At 42.4% G+C, this 19,938-nt stretch overlaps 1 protein-coding gene across 2 annotated transcripts in view; it reads right to left on the bottom strand.

The window, feature by feature from the left end:
- The window catches only part of THBS2 (thrombospondin 2), a 556,651-nt gene extending 546,257 nt beyond the window's left edge, over positions 1–10,394 (bottom strand). The window contains exons 1-3 of one of the 2 annotated variants that reach the window (XM_085612109.1): positions 10,073–10,394; positions 5,717–5,791; positions 466–1,022 (exon numbers count right to left, since the gene is read on the bottom strand). In XM_085612109.1, the coding sequence (XP_085468235.1) occupies positions 466–1,022; positions 5,717–5,786 (627 nt within the window). In that variant the 5' untranslated portion in view covers positions 5,787–5,791; positions 10,073–10,394. Of the gene's footprint in view, positions 1–465; positions 1,023–5,716; positions 5,792–6,169; positions 6,189–10,072 lie in introns of those variants that run through there. The other variant, XM_085612110.1, reaches the window with a different exon arrangement.
- Between the last annotated feature and the right edge of the window lie 9,544 nt (positions 10,395–19,938).

Raw genomic sequence — 19,938 nt, 5'->3', positions numbered from 1 at the left:
CCAATCTTAGGATCACAATGACTTTGCATCTTGATTTATTCTGCACCTCATAGAGTTTTCATCATGATTAAAGAAAGGTGGAGCTCTGCATCATACTGGACTCACGGCTCTCTTAATGGCACCTATGTGCTCTTCTCACTTTAGGTCATCATAGCATTCTATGAATCTTGATATTGAGTAAGACTTCAGGCCAAACTGACTCGCTCAATACTTTCTCCAAGTTATGCTTAGAAACTTAAAGTAATAATCTTTCAACACAATCAAATAACTGCCTCACAAAGGCTTCTAGGTGAGTGATATAATCTTGATAAGCTGTTATTAAAGATGTCTCTTTAGTTAAATCAATGTTTCCTGTATAAGCAAACTTCATACTTGTACACAATATACTTTTAGACATTAATAGATAGCATTCTGATTCTTCTCCTCTCACAGTAGCCTTAATTAGACATCCTTTTGATTACTCACCCGGAAATGGTTCTCTCTAATGGACCCTTTTGCCACATACATTCGACTGTTGTCAGCAATCAGATGGTCATAGAACGGTTCCTCCAAGGGGAAACTGTCAATCAGGTCGCAGCCAATGTAGAGATTGTAACTATCTGCCGTCACTTGTATGGTTATATTTTTCCATTGAGAGTCAGCGATATCCACATCCTCCAAGGATATCATATTTTGGGAGCCATCAATCCAATATATAAGGTCCATGGTGTTGGCTCGTCCATTGGAAACAAGCTCAAACTGCCTCTGGGTGAGCTCCGGGCCCTCCAAAGCCACAATAGTACCCCTAGATTTTCTGTCCTGCTTCACACAAGCTGTAAGTATGAACCCCTCATTCTGTTGCATCAGATAAATAATCCTTTTGAGTACATCCTTCTTTACAGGGGGTATGTGATCAAAGCGAACGAAACGGTATGCGGGGGAGTGGAGGTCTTGGCCTCGAAATAGTTTTGCTCCTACAGTCTTCCTGTTTATGTTACTGACTTCGAATAGGTCGAAGGTAGTCTCATCTTCTTTTTCGCCATCTGGAATGGTAGGAAAATAGAAAATTAAAAAGAAGACAGACAAGTGCAAATGATTCTTTAAAGGATACTCTTCTGATCAACTTGGGCAAGTAGGAGGAAGGCAATTGATGTGAGAAAACATGATAGTGCAGTAGAAGACCTGATATATGTATCTATCATATCGCAACACAAGACCTAAATGTGTGTCCCGTGAAGTCACACTATAGAGTGTGATTGCAATTTCGAATTTTTAGGGAAACATGCTTTCAGATTCAAAAGTTTAAATACATTCTCATTAAAACATATTTCTTGATAGTGTTAAATAACGCTTAATTAAGGCGCCACAGGATGCGAGAAAGTTTGCCATCCTCTTTAATGGGAAACTATTTTCTCTTCCTATCAACCGGTGCACTTTGTTTCACCGTGATGTATGCTAGGAAAGAATACGAATGTTTCTCGTTTCCTTATGGTGGCGTTTTGCATCACCTGCATTATTAAGACGGGAACATAGTAGTATTCGAGGAAAAGAAAAGGTGCCACTGTCAAAAGCATGATTGGTTTTTAACGCCATGAAATATATGGGTATATGTTCGATGGTCAAATAAAGCGCTGAATGTCACCTTTTGATTGATAACGCTATGACTTCGTATGTACCATGTAAGTTTGGGGGGTGGGGGTGGGGGCAGGGGATTTGTGCTAAATCCGTAAAATGCTTGCCCCAGTCGCTGGCCCAGAGTGTGAGGATTTTAGTCACATGAGAAACGGACAAATCCGATTTCGAGTCTTTCCTGAAGTGGGTGTCATTTGGTTCTGCCCTCTTGCTTGGGTTCAGGTTCAATGTATTCCACCGAGCTGCTTACACTATGTGGTTATTACCACCGCCTTTGCATAAACTTTTACATATTTTACAATCTTAAAAGGGGCATGATGTGATAGTTAACGGTGGCATTACTAGTTTGTCTCATTAATCTTGGAACCCAAGAAGATACATGAATATCCTAATGCACAGTGACAATTAAATACTTAAAAAAAACAACCGTCACTTGTAATGTTAAGGCACGCAGAGTATTCTACAGTACAATGTGACAGTTCTCGTGCACACAGATAGGCATCGGTGGAAAACCACAGGTGACTAAAACGACTACCGTTTATTCTCTGGCATTCATTTTGGCAGCCATCAGAAAATTTCTCATTGCGATGCAAACGTGTGATCTTATAATTACTGTTTTAAGCAACGTATGTTTGCCTTTTCTCTTGCTGGTTCCACGGCCGTCAGACTCAGACACCTATCACTTCCCCCACAAAATTAAAATGGATGTGCGCACGGCAGGGCAAATAAAGAATAGGGGGTGGGGAAATATATATGGCGATAAAGGGTTCCTATCGGTAAGGAGACAGCGCAGACCAACCTGTGGCTGTCTTGAGAATTACAGCAGTGGCGCACAATGCCCTAAGGTGCATGGGTTGGACGGTTCGGATGACCTCAAAACGCGCCCACACTTTTCCTCTGGGCGCCTTTCTTAGGAGGTCGAAATTGCTGCCATCAAAAGGGCGCGTTTGCTTCATTTTATGAATGGCCATCATGCGTTATCACATTGGCAAGATTCCTAGCATGTGATCCGATGGGCAAGGCTTGAACCACCGCCTTGGCACAATGCGTTTCAGTGCGTTTTTACACTTTTCCTCTGGGCGCCTTTTTTAGGAGGTCGAAATTGCTGCCATCAAAAGGGCGCGTTTGCTTCATTTTATGAATGGCCATCATGCGTTATCACATTGGCAAGAATCCTAGCATGTGATCCGATGGGCAAGGCTTGAACCACCGCCTTGGCACAATGCGTTTCAGTGCGTTTTTACACTTTTCCTCTGGGCGCCTTTTTTAGGAGGTCGAAATTGCTGCCATCAAAAGGGCGCGTTTGCTTCATTTTATGAATGGCCATCATGCGTTATCACATTGGCAAGATTCCTAGCATGTGATCCGATGGGCAAGGCTTGAACCACCGCCTTGGCACAATGCGTTTCAGTGCGTTTTTACACTTTTCCTCTGGGCGCCTTTTTTAGGAGGTCGAAATTGCTGCCATCAAAAGGGCGCGTTTGCTTCATTTTATGAATGGCCATCATGCGTTATCACATTGGCAAGAATCCTAGCATGTGATCTGATGGGCAAGGCTTGAACCACCGCCTTGGCACTTTTCCTCTGGGCACCTTTTTTAGGAGGTCGAAATTGCTGCCATCAAAAGGGCGCGTTTGCTTCATTTTATGAATGGCCATCATGCGTTATCACATTGGCAAGATTCCTAGCATGTGATCTGATGGGCAAGGCTTGAACCACCACCTTGGCACAATGCGTTTCAGTGCGTTCTTCTTCTAGGAACACGCACCATCACGCCAGGCTTTACATAACAAGGGCACAGCCTTGAAACGCAGTTTTGCTTCATTTCAGCAATCGAATCATGATTTTCAATCCAAAATGTGTTGCCTTATGTATTTGGGTGAGCTTCATTTCTTTTTCTACAAATGCAGTCAGAGTGACATGCATATCTTAGAGATGTCACAACCTGTTTTGCTGCTCCCTTAAGATTAGAGATGTCTTAAACGGTAGTCAGGGTCTGACTAACCCATAAGCAGGGCCACTTGAATTATGTAATAAGGGAGCACCAAATTATGCGACACGGTAGACTTAATGAAGCAGCAAGAGAAGGCAAATCATGTGGCAAAACGAGGCACATTTTTGATGCCATCACTTCAATGTGTGTTAGTTTTTCTCATGGTAATACTGTCTGGGCCATGAGTACTCACAAACATTTTCCCAGGGGCTAAAAAGTGTTGTCTGATGTGACCGAGGGCCGTATTGATGTCAGTAGGATGGTGGTCAGGAGCAGGTGCTCCGAGAGGATGGTGCCAGTAAGGTGGGTGTAGGGGAAGCAAAGCATACACCTCTTGTGATTGAATTGCACAATGTGAAACGAGAAAACCTGTGATGAATCCCTGCTTCCCCACTTTACCAAATTGTGTGATCTTAGGCAAATGTTTTTTTTTCAGTTACCTCCTCTTTCTTCATTGCATCTTATAAAAGGAAATTGAAATACATCACTTCAGGATGTGTATTGTTCAAAACCTTCTCCTGTGTTTCATTCAATAATCTATAATGTTGCTCATGTATGATACAAATCCAGCCTAAACACATTGATGTCAGGGTGGGAGTAAGAAGGAATGTTTATAAATTTGTGTTTGAAAAGTATTACTTTTGAAACAAAATACTTCTCAATCCACTGATTTAATGTGATGTACTAAGGTGAAACGGTTTTACATGTTAATGAAATACGCTTTTTGAATTTTGAACAGACCTTATCATATTTTTACACTTTTGCAGCAAAGTCTTTAAAAATAAAGATGTTTCTAAAATGAAGTGGCGGAGAATAACCTAGCTACTTATTTTCTTTAACTTCAATTAACCTTTGACTAAAGGCTTGCATGTTATTTTAACTTATTTCTCATTGTTAGTACTGAGTTAAGAAAACAGGATCCCAGTGCTGCTGTTGACCAGGGGGCCGCATGTAAAGGTCAAGAGGGCCACCCCCGCCTTACTTTGAGTATAACTGCTCTGTGTTGAGATTTAACCTCATTAGTACCAGTTTAACAACCAAGTACAGAAATAGCAATATAAAGATGACCAGTTAACACTTACAAAGGGAACTCCACTGCATGCAAACCCATATCACCATGTTTTTAGTCAATTTTGACCCGTTTGAGCTAGAAAAAGATGTTTTTGTTAAAATTGAGATTATGCAACAGGTGATGGATTATTTGGCAAATGCGGCAAAACCATAATTATGGGATAAGCCTGGAATGACATATTTCCAGGGCCCTACCCAGAGGGCAATCAGACAGAGTCCTAGGGGCTGATCTGAAAGCACGTGGTGTGGACTGGTCTTTTGGCTGTTTGTGGGCTTGTTTACTTCTCTGCTGCTCACATTGTTTAGTGTTGATTTTCCCGATGACGATAATGTTGCCTGCAGCAAACTCAAATCCACGCAGTCTCCTGTACTTTGCAAAATGCATATACAGCATATCTTTACAAGTTCACAACTGCCCCAATTTGCAAACATGGGGCCCTTTTCTTAGCTATCTAATTTACTAAAGGGGACACTTTTATTTTGTTTCCCAGGCCTATTTTCTCTCCCAATACGACACTGCCGAAAAGTCACACAATAGTAAAACTATCGCTTTCTTACAACAGGATTGTGTCACCGAGTTGGTTAGGATGTGGGAGAAGATGTGGCCTTAGGGCCTGAACTGCCGACTTTGGAACAGGAAACCATGTTCGAGTCTCGGTGTCAGCTCAAAATCCTGTGATTCTGGGCAAATCACTTAATCACCCGTAGTTAAAAAAAAAAAAAAAAACGTAACCGGTGCTCATGTACAGAGCTCCAGCTTCGGATACATAAAACTGTAAAAATAAAAAATAAATGTTTCCATTTATGGATGTACTGACAGTCTATGCGCAGCCTCGGTGGTATTCTGCACTCTAAAGCCGCCCAGGCAACATCTGGGTTTGATTAGTAAATGCCATTAGGCTAGGCTGCAAAATATGTGAGTTATGGTTTGCGTTAACTAAGCCCTGACCCCGCTCTGCTGTCTCAGCGAGTGTGCTATGTGTCACTGGCCTCTAGAGTGTGCAGACTATTGGAAATAACACGCGCTGTTTTGGGAATTACCTTGAGCGTGCGAAGAAGCCAATAGACTCAGGAAAACAGGCAGCCAAAACAGACAGCTCCTCTGTAGCATAACTCCTGTACATAAAGCAAACATAGAATTAGTCACACAAAGAATCGCCATTGGAGAGCGAGAACAGATTACAATGCTGAAATTAAAACCAGGAACGCACTCGGATTGGGACTGGAAGCTGCACATCTGCCGAACACAATGCCAGCTGTGTAAATAATACACCCCCTCCCAGCTGCACATAGCACCCCACTAGCTCTTGAGCCTTTTAAATCACTTTTGCGCCGCACAAGACCTGCTTCTGTGATCGCTTGAATCCTGTCTACTTGCATAACAGGGTAATTGTAAACTTTTGAAAAATCACAAATTCGTTTGTAAATCACACATGAATTGTGAGAGAGGAACGTCCGCATCCACGCAGGTTACAAATAGTAGATCCAATGTACCAGACTAGCGGTCCGGGACCGGCAGGGTGTACCAGGCTCCTCTCGAAGCGCGAGCTCCCCTGACCGCCTGCGGGACGGGCACACTGCTGTCGAATGAATGCAGCAGACACAATGAGCTCCGGCGTTCAAAGGCACATCATCCCACTGGGAACAAGTCCATGCTGGAAATGTTTGTCTGGCCACAGATTCCGGCATCAGATCAGGTCACACAGAGAAAGACAAAGACTCTGACCTGAATTGACGTCACACCAACCCTCTCTGAAGGTTCCCCTTCACACCACTTTGTTTGCAAGCAAATGTTTGTCACAAGTGAGCCGTATATTAATGCCACGCAGACATACACCACACCCTCCAGCATGTCGCATTCATGCCATGCTGAGGCTGGCGCCAAAGTTGTTCGTGATGTGATGAGGTACTTAATGTCCCTTGAATGCACTGTCCGCATTTACACCATTCGGAAGTACCCACGCCTTTTGAAGAGAAGGCAGTAGTGCTCTGCCAAGATACCTCATGCTTTTTGAGTCTAAGGCAATCTGTCTACACCTCCTTATGCCTCTTCAGCCTAACTACATTCATGCCATCCTAAAACACCCCTTGTCCCTTGTGCCTAAGGAATTAATCCCACGCTCAGGCTCCTTGAGACTGGAGCACTCATGCGCACTGAGGCACTTCATGCCCTTCGAGTCTTAGGAAGGCATGCACAATACACTGAACTTCCTCTGTTCTTTGAGTAGACCGCCATCATACCATATTAAGGTACCACATGCTCGTTGAGTGTAGGCTTTCATACCACTCTAAGCTACCGCATGTCCCTTTAGCCTGATGCATTTACCCCATGCCATGGCCCCTCATACTTGTTGAGAATAAGGGCCTGATTACGAGCACAGCGGTCCGAAGACCACTGTACTCGCCGTGTCTGTCTGACCGCCACCTCCTCTGTGGTCCAACTGCCCGATTATGACCATGGCGGCCAGACTGCCACAAGACTGATGCCACTGCCAGATCCCACTGCAGCGGTGGTGGGGAAGGTGACGGGAAAGTTAGGCAGATGCGATGCCGGCACCGCTGTCCCAATCATGACCTGCCTTTCTGCCGACCTTTTCATGGCGGGACCCCGTCCTGAAAAGGTTGGTGGAAAGGCAGAGATGTGGCCCCAAACAGGGCCCAGGGCAATTTTGCCCATTGGGCAAAGTCACAGTTTCACATGTTGTGCACTGTTGCGTATGCATTGTGTGCCATGCATGACATGGTGTATGGTACACAGTGCACAATATGTGCAAGTTGTGCTTAAGGCTGCCTATGAGCCGAAACATGTCGCTGCCATGGCGCAGGCAAAACAACACCGACAGACTGGAGGTGTAATCATAATACGGCAGTTGGGACGCAGCTGGCTTGGCGGCATTCTCCTGACTGCCATAACGGTGGTCATGCAGTCGGACCGTCAAACTCATAATTAGGCCCTAAGAGTTTGGATACATATGCACAACAAGACTCCCCTAGCCATGCGTTTACACCATAACCGACACAATCTAACATGCTCTGGACCAATGGAGTAGCCAGAAAAATAAAATATCCCCCTTTTTGAATAAAATGGCAGTGAACAAGCAACCAAAGTGAGCGTTCCCAATCATTTCTATGAAGGTCTATGGGAATTGTTCCACAGGGGAAACAATGGTTCAAATGATGCATGTAAAGCACTATTTTCAAAGAATTTTCCGAACAGCCTTTTTTTGTTATATCTTTATTTTCTTCTTTCCATCTTTTTCCCTTTCATTTTTCACCCCTTTTTTTCTGTCTGTCATTCATTCTTTCCTTTCTTTATATCATTCTTTCATTCCTCTTTCATATATCCTGCCAAAACTTTTTTCTTTCTCACCATTCTTCTTTCATTCTGCCTCACCTTCTTGCTATCTTTCTGCCCATTTTTATATTCTAATTTCATTTTCTTTCCTTCCTTCCACTTTTCCCCAGTTCCACTCATTCTTCATGAATTTGTCTTCCTTTATTATCGTTTTCCTATCAATCTTCCTCCCCTTCTATTCACTATTCTGTCCCTTCTGTAATTCTTTTATTATGTTTGCTTCTTTTAATTCCTCTTTAGCCCTTTCTTGCTTCTTTCATTGCTGCTTCCTTTCTTTCTATATAATTGTTTACTTTTTTACAATGTTATGTCCTGTATTCTTTTTTGTTTTCTCACTCCGTTTGCCATTTTCATCATTCTCTCAAGTGTTTGGGGCCAGGTACTCCTTTGCTCCACGTTACTGTTCTGTCAAGTTAGCATGTATTAGCTTCTATCATGTGACCTGGGGGTCACAGATCAAAGTCTAAGATAGGCCATCAAGAGGAAGTGATTCTACTGATATAGCAGGTGCTTCACTACGCCCTTGCTGTGGACTGCCCATGTAGACCCTTGACTCGCTACCACACTGGGTGCATGCGAGCACCCACATGTATTCATGGCAAGTACAGTGCTGAGGAGTCTGAGCACTCATCAGAAACACCAACCTACGTAGAGCTGACAACAACTATAGCAGCAGAGATCAAAGTGGACAGGGCAACGGCGGAACAACGTTCCCAAGTTGTAATAATTGGATCAAAACAGTCGCCATCCTTTTTATTTAACAAATAACCATTCCTGAACAGTTGAGTTGCCGCAGTCAGAAAGGGAAGAAGGGACGATGAATCGAAAGAAAGGAGAAGCAGATAAAGAAGAAACAAGCCTCCATTCTAGGGGGCCTGTGTACTAAAAGAAATGTAAATGTACTTAGTACACATCACTCCTTCCCCAGTGCGCCGACAGGAGTTCAAATCAGCGAGCATGCCCTTACAACCACAGACAGCTGAAGAGATAACAGTAACCTACCGAGCTGTCCCACCAGAAAAATGCATTTCCCTCAAGTAACTTCAAGTTGCAATTCTTTTTTCATTTAAGGTGTGTGCATTACATGTTCTATTAAGTTGCCTGTTCGTAAAAGGCCAACAAAAAAGTTATAGAATATTGTGTTCATTTTAGCCACGTCTGTGACCCCGCCCCCACACTTTCTCACCACGCCCTCATTGTACCCAGGATCACAGCTCCCATAGTTTTCTTTATGCAATTCGACCGCTGATTCTCAGTCACTGATTCCCCGCCACTCTTGGTAGCCAAACTCCAAAGTAGCAACCATTAAACACCAGTGGGTTTCCCTTGGCTTAAACTTAAAAAGACATCAGGCAGTTTTCCTAAGCGAGGACAGTTTAACCTTCGATTTACATGAAGTAATAACCGCCGATTTGTTGTTCATATCGATTATAATCGACCCCTCTCGATCCCTATCAACACCTCGTCAGTGAAATGGCACATCAGTTTATAACGAGCCTATACATGTAGGACGATGTTCAGTTATGTAATTAATTCCACTAATAGATGATGCAATGCATGGCCCGACTGGCAACCTGGCCAACCGGCAATCCCCTGGGAGGCTGGTTTTGACACATGGACCGGTCTCCAGGAGTGGTGGTGCACGTTAAGCGAACCGATGCCAACTTTAAAAGGTTGCTCTGGTTCTAGCGCGCGCACGTCGTGGGAGCTGAATTTATCATTTCTGCCAGGGATGTTTTAGGAAGGTTCTTAGTCCGGCTCGGATGCAATGTCTTTATCCATGTGTCCAGTTCTTCTAAATATTCGCAGGTGAGGGCATTATTTCGCCTGCAGTGGTCGCAGGACGGTGCCCTTGAAACTCAAAACGCCCCAAGAAGGAATTTTCCAAAGAAATCCTTGGAGGTGGCACATTGTTTGAAGAAGCAGACGTTTATCCAGCCTGAGTTGGTTTGAAGGATTTTACCATCAGAGGGCATACAAAGGGGTTTCATAATAAACTTCCAAAATATTGGAACACGGCCGAAAAAAAGAGTGGTCCTTACCTTATATAAAAGATCCGCAGCTGATTTAGGTTTGTGTGCGCGCGCGCCACGTGAAATCCCAGCGAAAAGTCAGAGCGTAGCTGATGTGAAGCAGCGCTGAAACCCTCCCAATCGCAGCCCGCCAGAATCGCTCCGGATGAAGGCAGGGCTTCTAGTGGCTCCCCAAGCTGTTTTCCCCTTATATACTCGGGTCTCAGCGCATGCTGTCAATCAGCGCCGCACGGAAGCATTTTTTTTAAATTCATTCTTCTGAAGGAATGACACAATGCCTTTCCTGAACTCACAATTTGCACTCGTGTAGCTGAAGTTGATCCCAAAACCTGCCCTTTTACGTCAAAACCGTGTCTTCTCCCTTTTCCTCACGCGAGGGATCATCCCAGGTAGGAGGGGCCAGAGGCAGAAAGAGAACCGCAACGCCTCATTCTTTTCTCGAACCCTCACTCTCTCTGCCTGCATTGCTCGGGTTTCCCTCTCGTCTTTTGTCTAGAATCTAGATCATTTCCAGCTGCCCCTTCGCAAAGCTGGTTCCGTCTCTTTTTTGCTTTCCTTTTCACCGTCTCTTTTCTGTCATTCCGTATTTTCTGTATGGCTCTCTCTATGTTAGCGGTAAAACGATTACAAATAATTTGACAACTATAACATTCACACACAAACATAGAAGCCCCTTCACACAGACTCGTGAACACTTCAACAGTACAGATGCATACACACACCTCAATATTTGCACACGCCCTATACATAGACACAGCCACACTTTATCTCCCATACACACCACTGTTACAAATCGCCCTGAACACATGCAACTCTATACGTCTGCATTTTTTGCATTCATGAAAATACATACAAAGCTCCGGCCATGACAGTGTTACCTCATACCTCTGTTAACTCCCCTTTCCGGCGCGGTGCCGACACCCCTGTTTGTTCCTTGCTATTTTGATGTGTTTTTATGACACTGAGCTAGCTCTTCGTGCGTTTGGCCCTCGAAAGGATTGGTCAGCTGGCAGCCACTACCATGTAACGTTCACAGGAGGAGTGCTTTTCCTCCAGGTAGAATATAACTCGCTACTACACAATATTGCATGGTGTTTAAGACAGCGCAAAATACATGTTTAAAAAAGAAAGTAGACCATGTATTGTTTCTTACATTCTTTCCTAACAGCAGCGGGAGCTCCTAAAGAGGAGTGCCGGGCAGCTAACTGACGTGGATTTTTTTTTTTTACTGACAGTTCTAGTTTTACTTTATTTTTGCCTACTGTAGTTGAGGAAGTCTGGAAATAATTACGTGATTTTTTTTTTGTTCTACCAGCAAGTCAGCAGCTCTCAGCTCCGGTGTCAGGAGTAAGGGGCCGTATATACCGTTTTTACGAACATATCACACATTCCGTGAAAACTTTTTTTCAAGTGTCGCACAGAATACACGCCGCCAGTCTTCTCTCAGCCACAGGAAATAGGAAATAGCTCACGTTACAAGAATGATGACTTCCATTAAGAGGGGTGCTCTAAAATGTTGTGCCATTACTAACAATTTTTGCTCGCACATACACGATGGCTACCTTGGTCCAGAAGAGGACTTTAATCTAATTAGTAATATTCTACTGTTTCATTTTTATTGATTGCGATGGGAGCAGTTTAGGGCAAAAAATGTGACCAATGTTTTAAGGTTTTCTACCTATTGTAATGATTTAATTAATCAAACAATAAAATATATAATATTGAATTTTTGCTTTCACCACACAGGACGTGTAAGCTCAGAAATGTGAAGGATTCACCAGGTTGGTGTTATCTCAAAATGCGACATTATCCTGGTTCCATCCAGTAATAAGTGGGGTACCGCGGCTGATTTATGTCAAAGCGGTGAGATTACCCTTTCTTGAATGTCACCATTAGCACATGTAAACAGTAGAAGTGAAGTTGAAGTTACTTCCAAGCCCCGAAGTCCTTTATTTTTATTAAAATGTGCACTTTTGTACAAAACAATTTTTTTTAATATACGAATCATATAGTACAAACTTTTAAGGATGTATTTAAAATTAACATTCTGGAAAACCCCAATGAAGTAATAGAAATGTCTAAAACTGAACTGAAAAATACATTTAGGAGGGAGAGAAAGTCTGTTCGACAAAAAATTAGTGGGCAATTAACTACCTGCCAGTTCTATTACTCATTCTCAGAAAGTGAGGGTTTCCAAGCATATTTGAGCCAGGTAACTAGATCATCACATCGATTTGTCCTTACAAGAATGAGATTAGGCATCGTTCATCACTTGGTATCATTTCCCTGTGTAAAAAAGTATACAGTTTCCCCCTGCCCATGTGATGGACGTATTAAACAAAGTATATCAATAGCAGAAAGAGAGGCAAAAACTCAAAAATGTGTAGAAACTATACAATAGACACTCGAGTCCAAATTCTTCATTAGTACAAAAATATTTTCTTTAATGTTGCACGACAATCATATATAGCAGCAGCATAACAGCCAACGCGTTTCACCCGACAACGGACTTCCTCAGGGCTGTAAAGAGTAACATAAAACATATATCTCATAACAGTATATAGTATGACTTGCTCAACAGACAATATCAAAAACTCAGATTTAAATATATCTATAATAAATTAGATCCAACTTCTGTTATAATTAACAGCTGTGAGAAAAAACGGAAGAGAGAAAAACCATAAGAACCCAAATCAAATGATTAATTTCAATAGAGAATTGAAAATAGAAACACCAAGGTGCCGATTACGATCCTGGAAAAACCGGGTACGAACCGTCGGTCGGAGCGTTTTCTCCGTCCGACTCGTACCCGTTTGTAAAACTTTACAAACATGGACGTATGATTCGCACGGAAACACCATTTCCGTACGAATCGTAAAAAACACCGTCCGACGAAAATATACATACGAATGTGATCCGGGAATGCTCCGACGTGACGTCGGGACGCTGTCAGGCAGCGTTTCACGACCCAGGAAGTACGATTCGAACCGACAGCAGTCCGGACGGCAATATTTTCACGGCACCCAAAAAGTGCCGGAAAAGCGAAGTACGCCGCGAAACGACCAGAATAGGGGGCCCGGTACGCGCCGTACCACTCCCCCAGCCCCCGTGAGTACGTGCCGAACCCCCCGTGTATGTACACCCGTGTACGTGTCGAACCCCCCTGTGTATGTACACCCGTGTACGTGTTGAACCCCCGTGTATGTACACCTGTGTACGTGTCGAACCCCCCGTGTATGTACACCCGTGTACGTTCGAGTCGTACCCCCACCCGTGTATGTACGGTGCGTACCCCCAGCGCGCACCGTACATACACGGGTGGGGGTACGACTCGAACGTACACGGGTGTACATACACGGGGGGGTTCGACACGTACACGGGTGTACATACACGGGTGGGGGTACAACTCGAACGTACACGGGTGTACATACCCGGGGGGGTTCGACACGTACACAGGTGTACATACACGGGGGGGTTCGACACGTACACGGGTGTACATACATGGGTGGGGGTATGACTCGAACGTACACGGGTGTACATACACGGGGGGGTTTGACACGTACACGGGTGTACATACACGGGGGATTTGACACGTACACAGGTGTACATACACGGGTGGGGGTACGACTCGAACGTACACGGGTGTACATACACGGGGGGTTCGACACGTACACGGGTGTACATACATGGGTGGGGGTACGACTCGAACGTACACGGGTGTACATACATGGGTTCGGCGCGTACTCACGGGGGCTGGGGGGGTGGTTCGGCTCGTATGTGGGCACATGTCTCCATGGTTGCAATGGGAGTTCGGTGCGGACGGTGTTTTTTCCATACAGTTGTGACATCGGACGCACGGGATGGATCGTACTTGCGCGGTCGGACTTCACTTTTCACGTTTGTACGGTAAATCGTCCGGGGAAGTGTCGGACACATTTTCCGACCCGAGGACGTATGGGGAATTATTCCCAATGCGACTCGTATGGAGTTTTTCCCATGCGAATCGTACTTGGCAGTTTGTACGGCACTTGTACAATTCGTACGGTAAAAAGACCGGATACGAGTCGTACGGGGGATTTTTTTACAGGATCGTAATCGGCACCCAAGTGTATTCTTAGAAAAAGACCAAAAGGAGCCCAGATAGAATCCAAAGTGTAATCTTAAATAAATTCTCACTCAAAGACTGGTTACCAACACAAATAATACATTAATCGGTTTGGGCGATTTAAGAACATCTCATCACCCATATGCAAAATCCAATGCAATCTATAAGTGTAAAGACTGGAACATAAAACCAAAAAATCCTAAAAGAAGGGGTCATACCCAAACGAAAATCTCACCACAATTCGTAACTAGTCCACTTTTAGGTCAGTCATTGGTGAAAAATGTTCCCAGCTTGATTAGCTAAACAGATATGGATAGTAAAGCATATGTCATATGCATAACATAGCCTAATTACCATACATACAAATACGACTTCATCATGATAATAAATGATTCAACATTACCTTTGACAATCATATGAAACATCCTCTTAAAGTTCCAGTATATACAAAATATGAATTCTTCCACTCATCTCAATTTTTTAGATGGATGAACAGCAATTATGTCCACAGTTCACGGAAATTTCATTCAAGCGTATTGTAACGCACACACAGATTCACTACGATAGGTGAATATCCCAAGCACTGCAAAAATGAGTAAGTAGTTATTTAGTATTACAAACGATAATGTACTACCAACAGTTGAGCCAACCAATCATTGAATGTTAACAAACGATCGCACATGTCAATTAAAATGTCAAGTGCCCGTATGATTACAACCAAGTACCGATCAATGAACAATGACCTGAACAAGTATTCAATATACGCGTCCAACAGTTATACCACTAAATGAGCGGAATAAACATAAACGCGAGGATGCAGAGCAATCGTACACTCTGTGTCCATAGAATTATAAAAGGTAGTGCCTCAAAGAAACAATTGCGTAACCATAATAAAGTATTAAGTCTAGTACTTTCAGATGTATGAGAACGATTTCTCAAATTCGATCCCCATAATTAGCGGGTCAAATTATACCAATATCTCTGCCAGTATGGCAGTCCATGATGAAGATCATATTCCTTCAAATGAATTTTTTGAAAATCCAGGTTTAGCATCCCAAAAAGGAGCCGAACGTATGTATATGACTAGATCATTCTAGCTATAATACAATTAAACAACCATCATAAGCTGTACTTACATTTATATAAACATTGCTCCGTGACTGCCCCTGTAAGACGCCGAGTTCTCGTGTTCGGACCTGCCGTCAGCCATCAAAACAAAACCGGAAAAAGTCACGCTACATGTGACTCATTATAAAGCAATCTGATTGGGTGCACTTCGGCACTTCCTCCGCCAAAGTGTCGTTCAAACAAAACGACTAGTGCGTATCAGAAAAACGCCAGTTCGCCAAATAGGTTTCAACAAAACTTTATAGAGAACGCGCAGATACAGAACGATGCCACAATACCCCATTCCCATATTTAGGGGCGATACAATTATTTCGCAATAGCGGCTTCTCGTAAAGACCGCAATATGCGCATTTGTTCAAAATAAAAAAAATCGCAAGTAAAAAACACCAGAACTATATCTATATGTATATGACTCAACCGCGATTGACCAGCAAGAATTTTGTGTAACCAGTCTATCAAGAAATGTAAACATTATATACAGTAAAGGAGAAATAGAAAAATAAAATGAAAGAAGAACAATGTATAGTATCATCCAGATAGAAACCTATTTTAAGGTGTTACATAGCTCGAAAAATTACCAAAATCAACATATTATTGGTAAAAACAATAGGACCTGAAACCTATCATTTTCAAGTATGTGTTAATCCAAATCCACATATTAACAATGATCCAAGTATTCTTTCATTGTATATCGATGTAAGAGACCTCTAACTATGGGATCATAAACCGCACCAATGTGCACTGGCATAACAAAATCATACCAATATATAGTGTGCGAGCTCACATGTATTTAACACAATGCATTTAGCTTTTTCAACAGAAAAAGTGAACGAAGGCACATAACAGATAACAAATCAATGACAAACATATTATAAGGCTCAACCAAACATACAGAGTATGTCACGCAAAGGAAACACTGTAACAGTAATAACCCAGAAAAACAATATGATTATGCCATTCTTTGTCTCATCACAGTAAATAGTGCATCTCATTATCAGAATTTAAACCTGCTGTGACCGCTCTAAGTTTACAAATCCAAAATGCCTCAAGTTGTCTGAGACGTAGCTCCCTGTTTCCTCCTCTTCTATCATGGGGAGCTTGATCAATTGCATGGAATCTAAATTTAGACTTAGGTATTACAGACTTGCACTCATGGGCTCCAAGCGCGTTAGTACTATCATTATTAAAGCACGCTCTCCGATGCTCTTGGATTCGTACCCGTAGTTGTCTTACTGTACTTCCAACGTACATTTTTGAACAATTACAAATGATTACATAAATCACATGTGTTGATTGACAATTCAAAAATAGTTTGATCTCATATACATATTGATTATTGTATGAGAAATGGGTAGTCTTGTTCAAACCCATCTGACATGCATTACAGTTACCACAAACAAAAAAACCTTTGGGACGTTTAAGCCTCATTTCAGGGCTATTTGATCTTATTGCTGTATAGCTAGGACATAAGGCTTCCCCTAAAGTTCCTGATCTTTCATACGTAATAGATGGTTTATCGTGTAAAAGTGGGCCAACACCAGGTGTGCCTATTAGGATCTTCCAATGTTTGTGTAGTATTTTAAACACATCTTGATTTAACTGTGAGTATGTAGTGATAAAGTTCAAACGTTCTTGTTTTAAATGTGTTCCCTTTGCTTTGGGTTTAAGAAGATCAGCACTCTTTGCATGTTTAGCTTTTTCCAATGCCGAATTTAGGACTTGATCTTGATATCCCCTGTTTTTTAACCGTTGTAGGGTTGCCCGAGCATGTTTATCAAACTGTATGTCAGTACTACAGTTACGACGGACACAAATCAGTTCTCCATGCGGAATTCCATGTTTAGTGCTAGCTGGATGGGCACTCTGAAAATGCAATATGCTGTTCACAGCTGTTTCTTTTCTATATAGAGTAGTCTGTAGTTTCCCCAATTCTACATACACTTCTACGTCCAAAAATTGAATAATAGTCCTAGATTTTTTCAGAGTCAGGCGTACATTAAAAGGATTTCCATTGAGATACTCAAAAAATTGTAACAAGTCCAATTCAGGGCCCGTCCATATCAGAAAAATATTGTCTATGTAACGTCCCGAAAAATGGACATCATTTGACCACTTTTTTGCCAAATGGGACCAGACGTAGATTTTTTCAAACCATCCCATAAATAAATTTGCATATGACGGTGCAAATTTAGATCCCATGGCCGTACCCTGTTGTTAATGGTACCAGTCATCATTGAACAGAAAAAAGTTATTGCTAAGAATCATATCCACCATTTCCAAGATCATACCATTATGTTCGAGAAAACTGGCACTTCTCATAGACAGAAAGAGATCTAAAGACATTCTCCCAAACTCTTTTTTGATGCAAGTATAAAGGGATTCAACATCCATGGTAACCAGCCACATGTTGTCATCCCACTGTACATCCTCCATCTTATTAAAAAAATCTTTAGTGTCTTGCATATATGGTCGCAAATTAGTTACAAGTGGTTTGAGAAAGAGGTCAACAAATTCTGACATGTTCAGTCAGAGAGCCATTGCCAGAAATTATCGGTCGTCCAGGTGGAAATTTGTCTTTTTTATGAATCTTAGGCAAGAGGTATAGACAGGCTGATCTAGGAGAGCTGATTTTAAGGTATTGATATTCAGCATCTGACAATAATCCTATCTCTTTCCAATGAGATAAACGAATGTTAATTAATCTCATTGCTTCTGGACACAGATTACCACATGCCTTTCTATAAGAATCCTTATTGCTAAGTTGTCTTAATGCTTCGTTGTCATAATCAGTTCTATTCAAGAGCTCTCCGTTCAGTAGTAGCCAAATTATCTTACCATTGACAGCTCTCTACGTCCAAAAAGCAAATTTGTGCCACAATGACAACATGTCACTAGTATTGACGTATTTCATAGATTAGTCACTGAAGATCTATATAAACTAGAGGATAAATTGATGCAAGGTAATGGCAGGAAAAAAAGTGATAATTTGACTACCACTGAATGGAGAGCTGTTTACAGTCTAAAAAACGAATCCTCCCTTGTCATCCAAGAGGCTGACAAGGGTGGAAATGTTGTCGTTATGAATAGAACTGATTATGACAACGAAGCATTAAGACAATTTAGCAATAAGGATTGTTATAGAAAGGTATGTGGTAATCCGTGTCCAGAAGCAATGAGATTAATTAACATTAGTTTATCTCATTGGAAAGAGATAGGATTATTGTCAGATGCTGAGTATCAATACCTTAAAATCAGCTCTCCTAGATCAGCCTGTCTATACCTCTTGCCTAAGATTCATAAAAAAGACAAATTTCCACCTGGACGAACGATAATTTCTGGCAATGGCGCTCTGACTGAACATCTGTCAGAATCTGTTGACCTGTTTCTCAAACCACTTGTAACTAATTTGCCGTCATATATTCAAGACACTAAAGATTTTTTGAATAAGATGGAGGATGTGCAGTGGGATGACAACATGTGGCTGGTTACCATGGATGTTGAATCCCTTTATACTTGCATCAAAAAAGAGTTTGGGAGAAAGTCTTTAGATCTCTTTCTGTCTATGAGAAGTGCCAGTTTTCTCGAACATAATGGTATGATCTTGGAAATGGTGGATTTGATTCTTAGCAATAACTTTTTTCTGTTCAATGATGACTGGTACCATCAACAACAGGGTACGGCCATGGGATTTAAATTTGCACCGTCATATGCAAATTTATTTATGGGAGGGTTAGAAAAATCTACGTCTGGTCCCATTTGGCAAAAAAGTGGTCAAAGGATGTCCATTTTTGGGGACGTTACATAGACGTTATTTTTCTGATATGGACGGGCCCTGAATTGGACTTGTTACAATTTTTTGAGTATCTCAATGGAAATCCTTTTAATGTACGCCTGACTCTGAAAAAATCTAGGACTATTATTCAATTGTTGGACGTAGAAGTGTATGTAGAATTGGGGAAACTACAGACTACTCTATAGAGAAAAGAAACAGCTGTGAACAGCATATTGCATTTTCAGAGTGCCCATCCAGCTAGCACTAAATGTGGAATTCCGCATGGAGAACTGATTTGTGTCCGTCGTAACTGTAGTACTGACATACAGTTTGATAAACATGCTCGGGCAACCCTACAACGGTTAAAAAACAGGGGATATCAAGATCAAGTCCTAAATTCGGCATTAGAAAAAGCTAAACTTGCAAAGAGGGCTGATCTTCTTAAACCCAAAGCAAAGGGAACACATTTAAAACAAGAACGTTTGAACTTTATCACTACATACACACAGTTAAATCAAGATGTGTTTAAAATACTACACAAACATTGGAAGATCCTAATAGGTACACCTGATGTTGACCCACTTTTACACGATAAACCATCTCTTACGTATAAAAGATCAGGAACTTTAACCCCTTGCGTGCCCATGACGGAACCACTCCGTCATGAGCCACGGGCAGCGTGTGCTCATGACGGAGTGGTTCCGTCATGCTGCGGCCGCTCCGCTCACGCGTCGCTGATTCCCGGCCTGTGCGTGCGAATTAACGAGTGGGCGGAGTTGTGACGGAACCACTCCGTCATGAGCACAGCTCGCCCGTGACTCATGACGGAGTGGTTCCGTCGCGAGCTTGGCGGTGCCGCACTCACCCCAC

Source organism: Triturus cristatus, chromosome 6, assembly GCF_964204655.1.
Source record: "Triturus cristatus chromosome 6, aTriCri1.1, whole genome shotgun sequence".
Classification (NCBI taxonomy): Eukaryota; Metazoa; Chordata; class Amphibia; order Caudata; family Salamandridae; genus Triturus; species Triturus cristatus.
The sequence above is the reverse complement of the archived record's forward strand: the minus strand, read 5'-3'. Positions and strand labels throughout refer to the sequence as shown.